Source organism: Austrofundulus limnaeus, unplaced genomic scaffold (assembly GCF_001266775.1).
Source record: "Austrofundulus limnaeus strain Quisiro unplaced genomic scaffold, Austrofundulus_limnaeus-1.0 Scaffold1302, whole genome shotgun sequence".
NCBI lineage: Eukaryota > Metazoa > Chordata > Actinopteri > Cyprinodontiformes > Rivulidae > Austrofundulus > Austrofundulus limnaeus.
In genome coordinates this window covers 25,783-31,499 of record NW_013953704.1, presented here as the reverse complement: position 1 = coordinate 31,499, position 5,717 = coordinate 25,783, and the positions used below count along the sequence as shown (strand labels likewise).

General features: G+C 41.6%; 1 protein-coding gene across 2 annotated transcripts in view; it reads right to left on the bottom strand.

The window, feature by feature from the left end:
* The window catches only part of LOC106534905 (growth arrest-specific protein 2), an 18,356-nt gene that overhangs the window by 7,528 nt on the left and 5,111 nt on the right, over positions 1-5,717 (bottom strand). For both annotated transcript variants that reach the window (XM_014031697.1, XM_014031696.1), the window contains exons 2-6: positions 5,254-5,502; positions 3,714-3,823; positions 3,270-3,411; positions 2,469-2,532; positions 379-904 (exon numbers count right to left, since the gene is read on the bottom strand). In XM_014031697.1, coding sequence (XP_013887151.1) covers positions 379-904; positions 2,469-2,532; positions 3,270-3,411; positions 3,714-3,823; positions 5,254-5,476 — 1,065 coding nt within the window. In that variant the 5' untranslated portion in view covers positions 5,477-5,502. The remainder of the gene's footprint in view (positions 1-378; positions 905-2,468; positions 2,533-3,269; positions 3,412-3,713; positions 3,824-5,253; positions 5,503-5,717) is intronic.

Sequence of the window (5,717 nt, the reverse complement as noted above, 5' to 3'; positions counted from 1 at the left end):
CAGGCTGAGTCATTTCTACCTTCTCCTCTCTGTCAACGCTCTCTGGTTTCATTTAAAAGAGCCCATTGTCAGATATTGTCCAAGATTAACCTTCAGGGTAGATATAGCTCGCTCACAACGAGGACCTATCCACGTCATCATTTACCCAGAATGCTTTGCGTGTAAATAAAATGGCTCCGTCCGTGTTAAAATACATTTTTAAAAATTTACAAAACTAAACAGCCTGCAGTTTTTTTACAGTCTTATTTTACAGTTAAAATGTATGTTTATCAAATAAAGGCCAATGTCACAACTAATCGGGGATCCCTTTAAAGGTGGAAATAAGTAAGACGCAGAATGAAGAAAGTATATTAATTTAACAGAAAACAAAATACATACTATATCGTCTAAAGCGCTGGTGCCTGTGCTCCTCTGGCTTTTAGATCTGTTGGATGAACGAGGACTATGTGTTGCGGGCTGGGAARTGAGGAGAGGTGTGTGTTGCTTTGTTGCACCGGGGCAGACGTGAACCATGGACAGCAGAGTTTGGTCCGATGGCAGAACTGCAGCAGGTGTGTTGGCAGCAGCAGCAGCAGCGCAGGAGGGAGAGAACAAAGGGGTCTGTGAGGAGGCTGTCGTACAAAGGTTAGAGACCGAGGGGGACGAGGATGTGGGCGCCGGGTTTGCTGATGGAAGATCAGAGGCGAGGGAGGCAGCGAGAGGCTCAGGCAGATGGGTTGTTGTGGAGGTGAGACACGAAGGAGGAGGAGGGGAGGAGGGGTCTGGGGGTAGGGGTGATTGTGATGGTGAATGCAGTGATGCTGGAGGGAAAAAGGAGAGTGGAGATGATGGAGATGAACACCCTGTTTCCTCTTTTTCTATCTCTCTTTCCAACTTCACCAGCCCTGGTGGCTCCACTCCATACCTGGGAATGAATTGGGACAAAAAGACAAATCACAGCTGAGAAATAAGCATTAAATCTAACCATTAGGTCTAATGATTTCCAACCAGGGAGTACAAGTACCTGCACACATTCTTTGAATCAAATAAAACCACCCCACTGTGGCTCACGAGATGCAAAACGGTCATGAGGTGATTTCCAAAACCAAAAGAATATGCGAAAAACTTCCTAATATTTTATTTTTACTCTAATTATTGCAAAAGCCAAAGCAAATGGACATTACTAGATACAAGATAAAGATGTTAATTTTTCTTTATTCTTTTGTATAATATTCAGGGTCTTAATTTTCTGCCACTTTCTTTTAGCTCTGAGGCTCCTACATACTCCCTCTGAACTGCCGAAATTGGTTCGTATTGTCGCAGTTTCATGACGAACATTGCGTCATTCTGTTCGAATTGCCGAGATTTGGGCAGCTTCTCGACACAACTCACTGTTCGAACTTTTTACCCCCCTGCACATAAGARCTTATTGTGTTRTTGGTCAGAAGTTTGTGGGAGTGTTTGTTTGTGCTGAAAGCACTCAGAAGCTGCATTTTGTTTTAACCGTTTGCTTCAAACAAAAAAAAGTGGGGGGTGGGGGGAGAACGTGACTGCTCATCAACTGTTTGGCTTCAGATGGAGTATGCAGAGGCCTTTAGCTGTGTGTTGTTGTTTCCAACAGACGTAGTATCAGGAACACCAACCACTTCTGCTTTATGACCAAAGAAAACAAAGCTCTACTGATGTATTTTTATGATGTTTTAGTTCAGAGGTGTCAAGCTCATATTCACTAAGGGCTACACGAGCGTTATGGTGGCCCTCAAAGAGCCAGTTGTAATAAACGCTGATGTTTCGTGACTAAACATGAAATGTCTCTCCTGTCATTGCTAAGACTGAGCACCGCTAACCAACAACTGAGCTCTACCTGGTATTCCCTGCAAAAAAACAGCATTTTAACATGTCCTCTTATAAACACTGAAAATTACTATGTGTATGACTGACTAAATGTGAAATAAATAATACAGAAATATTATTAAAAGTAAAAGTAAGAGAGTTGTAATAAGTAGCCGCCGTCTTAAATTCTAAACCTCCCCGCTTTTCAACAGAGAGTTCCCACTAATGGGGACGTTCRAGTTCAAATTTGTGACTTGCAAATGGGAAATTCCCACTTTCCAGTATGACTGGGCTGCAACAAAAGCAAAGTTGCTGAAAAAATGGAGACTTTACATGGCATCGTTCACCAGCTGCTGGCTGCAGGCTACTTTTGAACTCTGTGCACCTCCACCTAGTGGTAGGATGCCRTCATTTTGCAGGTAACATAATCGGCATGCATTAAGGGAGATGTAGTTCATGCAGACTTTAAAGAAGCATGTTCTATTTTAAAGACATTAATACATGTTTGAAGCTCTCACGGGCCACACAAAATGCTGCGGCAGGCCACATTTGGCCCRCCAGCCTTGAGTTTGGCAGATTTTAGTCTTTATGTAGATGAATAGAATAGAACTTTTAAAAGCAGTGCTCTGTGTGGACAGCTGCTGACTTCAGGTTACCTGGCTGAAATCCACCCCAGTTCCACCAGGCACAGGCACACCTCCCGAGGCCGCTTGTGAAGGACTTCACTCAGACAGCACACGACAAACAGCAGGGCAGAGGGGGGCAGAAATAAGGATAAAAAGAAAAAGAAAAAGAAAAACAGATGATTCATCTGAAAAGAAAGATGTTTCCGGAGATAAAATTCTATCTTTAACAAAAGAGAACCGAAGCTCCAGCTGCAGGAGAAAAGGCCCGTTTCAGAGAATATTCTGCCTCTTTTGTGCTCTTCTTTCTTTAAAGGTGACCAGGGAATTCCTGTGGGTTCTGGATCTGTGACTGAGGGCATGAGGGCTTCATGGAAAGAAAAACCTTTCTGACCTCCACTATCTTTATATGAAAGGAACTGTGACAGGGGCTGTGTGTGGGTGGGTGTATTCAGCTTTAGATTAAAAAATTGTTGCAATCAAATTGTTAAAATAGCTAACATTACAAAATAAAAGCATATTAGGTAGACTTTCTGCATCCACCGTACGACAGAAATGCAGATCRTACCTTTGTGACACAAAGAAAAGCTCAGCAAGTTTCCTCTCAGTTAATTATCAAAGTGAAGCAGACAAGAGGGTAAGGATTTACCTGCATATTATCATTCTCACGCATGTGTGGCCCTGCTCAGACATGCCCGTATAAGAAGTAAAAATACAAACCTTTGTCAGGATGCTCACAAAGCAACACATGAGTGCGTTTAACACAGTTATTATTTCTGTGTATTTCAATCATGAAGTCATTAGTCTAAAACAAGTTCTCAGGTTTGAGCTCACCCAGATCTTCAGACTCAAAAAGGTAAGCCTCATCAACGCCAATCTTTCGACACCAGTAGAGGAAATTGGCGGCATTATCTCGAGCGAAAAACGACCCAGAAGTTGCATCAGCTCGCCAGTGGATCACTCTTCTGACAAACGGCTACCATTGTTTTTGAAACAGACACAAAGAGGAAGTGAGTCTGCAGTGGAAACACATTCCTTCAGTGATTCTTTACTGGATTAACGGCACACCCAAACATCTTYAGGTAAATATAAGCACTGACTGAGACATCCTCATTATCCTCAGTGTTTTGTGAGCACTAAGGATAAAAGAAAAAAAAACTTGTCTAAACAAAACTGTAGCAAGGTGAGGTCTAAAGGGCAAGACAAGATGTGAACAGCTAATGCACGGCAACATTAAACCTGACATGTATAAAGATACTGTATGTGTTGATGCTGCACCTTGCTATTGTCGACAGGAACCATCTTCTCTTGGAGCAGATGGGCCAGCTGACAGAGGAGAACACCGTTATCCAACTTTTCTATTAGACTGCCTGCTGAGAGGTTCACGCCTGAGGAGAATCCAGACACAGTGAGTAATTACTCAGCAATACAAAATAAAACCATCAACAGGTGGGTCCACATGCCACTGCTTTTCATTCGTTAAGATTTTATACAAAGGCACTTACAGGTGAGAAACAGTATTATTCTCCAGAACGCTTCATAAGTTGGAGTGTGAGAAAACAACCTCCTGATTTAAGGCCAGTCCAGTGGCGGAGCCAGACATTTTTCTCAGGGGTGGCCAGGAAAATTACATGATCTTTTTACTTGAAAGTTTCTGCAGATCTTTGTGTTTTTGTCATTTCCTTTTGTCCTTATAAACACGAGTGCAGAACCATTTTAAAAGTGGGGGGACACACTATTGGGGGGTCTGGGGGGTCCTCCTCCAGAAAATTTTGGACGAAATAGATGCCATTTCCTGCATTCTGATGTATTTTACCAGGCTGTTAAACATACTTTTACTGACTTAAATTAACGCTTGATTTAATTATTATTTCAGAGAAAAATTATTCATTAAACTGGTTCCATCATCCTGTTTTTAAATTCACTGCTACAGCTGAGACAAGATCAATTAATGTGACACAGTTTACCATATCCAATAACTTTAAGGGTGCCTTTTACTTTTACATTGTTTATTGGATTATTTTTAATTGTAGCACATGCCATTTTGCCAAATAATGATGACCCTCAACTGCATGTTTAAAACTAACATTATAAATTTTACCCAATGAATTTAGTGAATTTAGAGGGGTGTTTCACTATTTCTGATTTAGTGATAAGCCAACTTATAACAAACACAGAGCATCATGCAGCCTTCAGAACATAAAATGACACAGTGTTATGGTGACAAAAAAATTGTCACCAAATGTCCAAAAGTTGACACAAGTCAGATTACATAGGCTTATGTTCTGTATGTAAAGAAAATCATTATTTCCTTGTCATTACTCTTCTTCAGTGATAGAGCTTGGTAATGTTTCAAACTGTTAAACACTGCCACCAACTGTTCAGGAGGATTATTACACCCCTAAAGGTTGTTTCACTGTGGAAGGGGTGTGTGTGTACAGTAGGGTGGCCAGTAGGGTGGGCAAAGAGTTGTCTGTGGTGGCCATGGCCACCCCCGGCCGCCGCCCCTGGTCCAGTCACTTCATTTTCGTGTGTAAAAACGGCTGCCTTTAAATGTTTTCAGGTGTTTCCTGTTTTTTTATTTGAAAACCAGGGTGTCAGACGACCTCCTACGGTTCTTACCTTTAAATTTACACCCTTACAAAAAAATTTAAAAAAATAAAATAAAAAGGAATTTCAGGGGCGACTGTTAAGCGGATAAATTTAATGAGTCCTTCTTCTAGCAAAGAAGAAACATTTGAGGGTTTTATTAAAAACAGAATAAAGTTTTACAGACTGAAGTAATAAACACATGTTTTGGAATATAATTAGGCCTCACCCATTATTTTGCTGAGCCACAGAGCCAGGTCCTCCTTCATGGCCAGCAGGCTGGCAGCRTGGCGGTAGGGTAACCACTGGTTAAACTCCTGAGGACTGCTGAGCTTTGGTCCACAGTGTCTGTCCTTTGGAGATAGAGGACAGTTCAGCTTCAACCTGGACCGCTTCCCTGGACTCAGAGGACTGTTGAGAACTGGAGGCATCTTTCCGATTTCACTTTCCATTCTTCTCCTCTGCCTTTTGATGGACCCTGGTGGAGCAAATGATAGAAGTTGTGGTTTTCAATGTTTCTGATGTTTCCAGGCATCACTTACAAGCATTTATGTGAAAAGGTCAAATTCACAAGTCAATTTAAGCAAACCAGTGCAACTTTTGGCTTTTATTTTATTATTGCTTTTTGTGTGTGTGTGTGTGTGTGTGTGTGTGTGTGTGTGTGTGTGTGTGTGTGTGTGTGTGTGTGTGTGT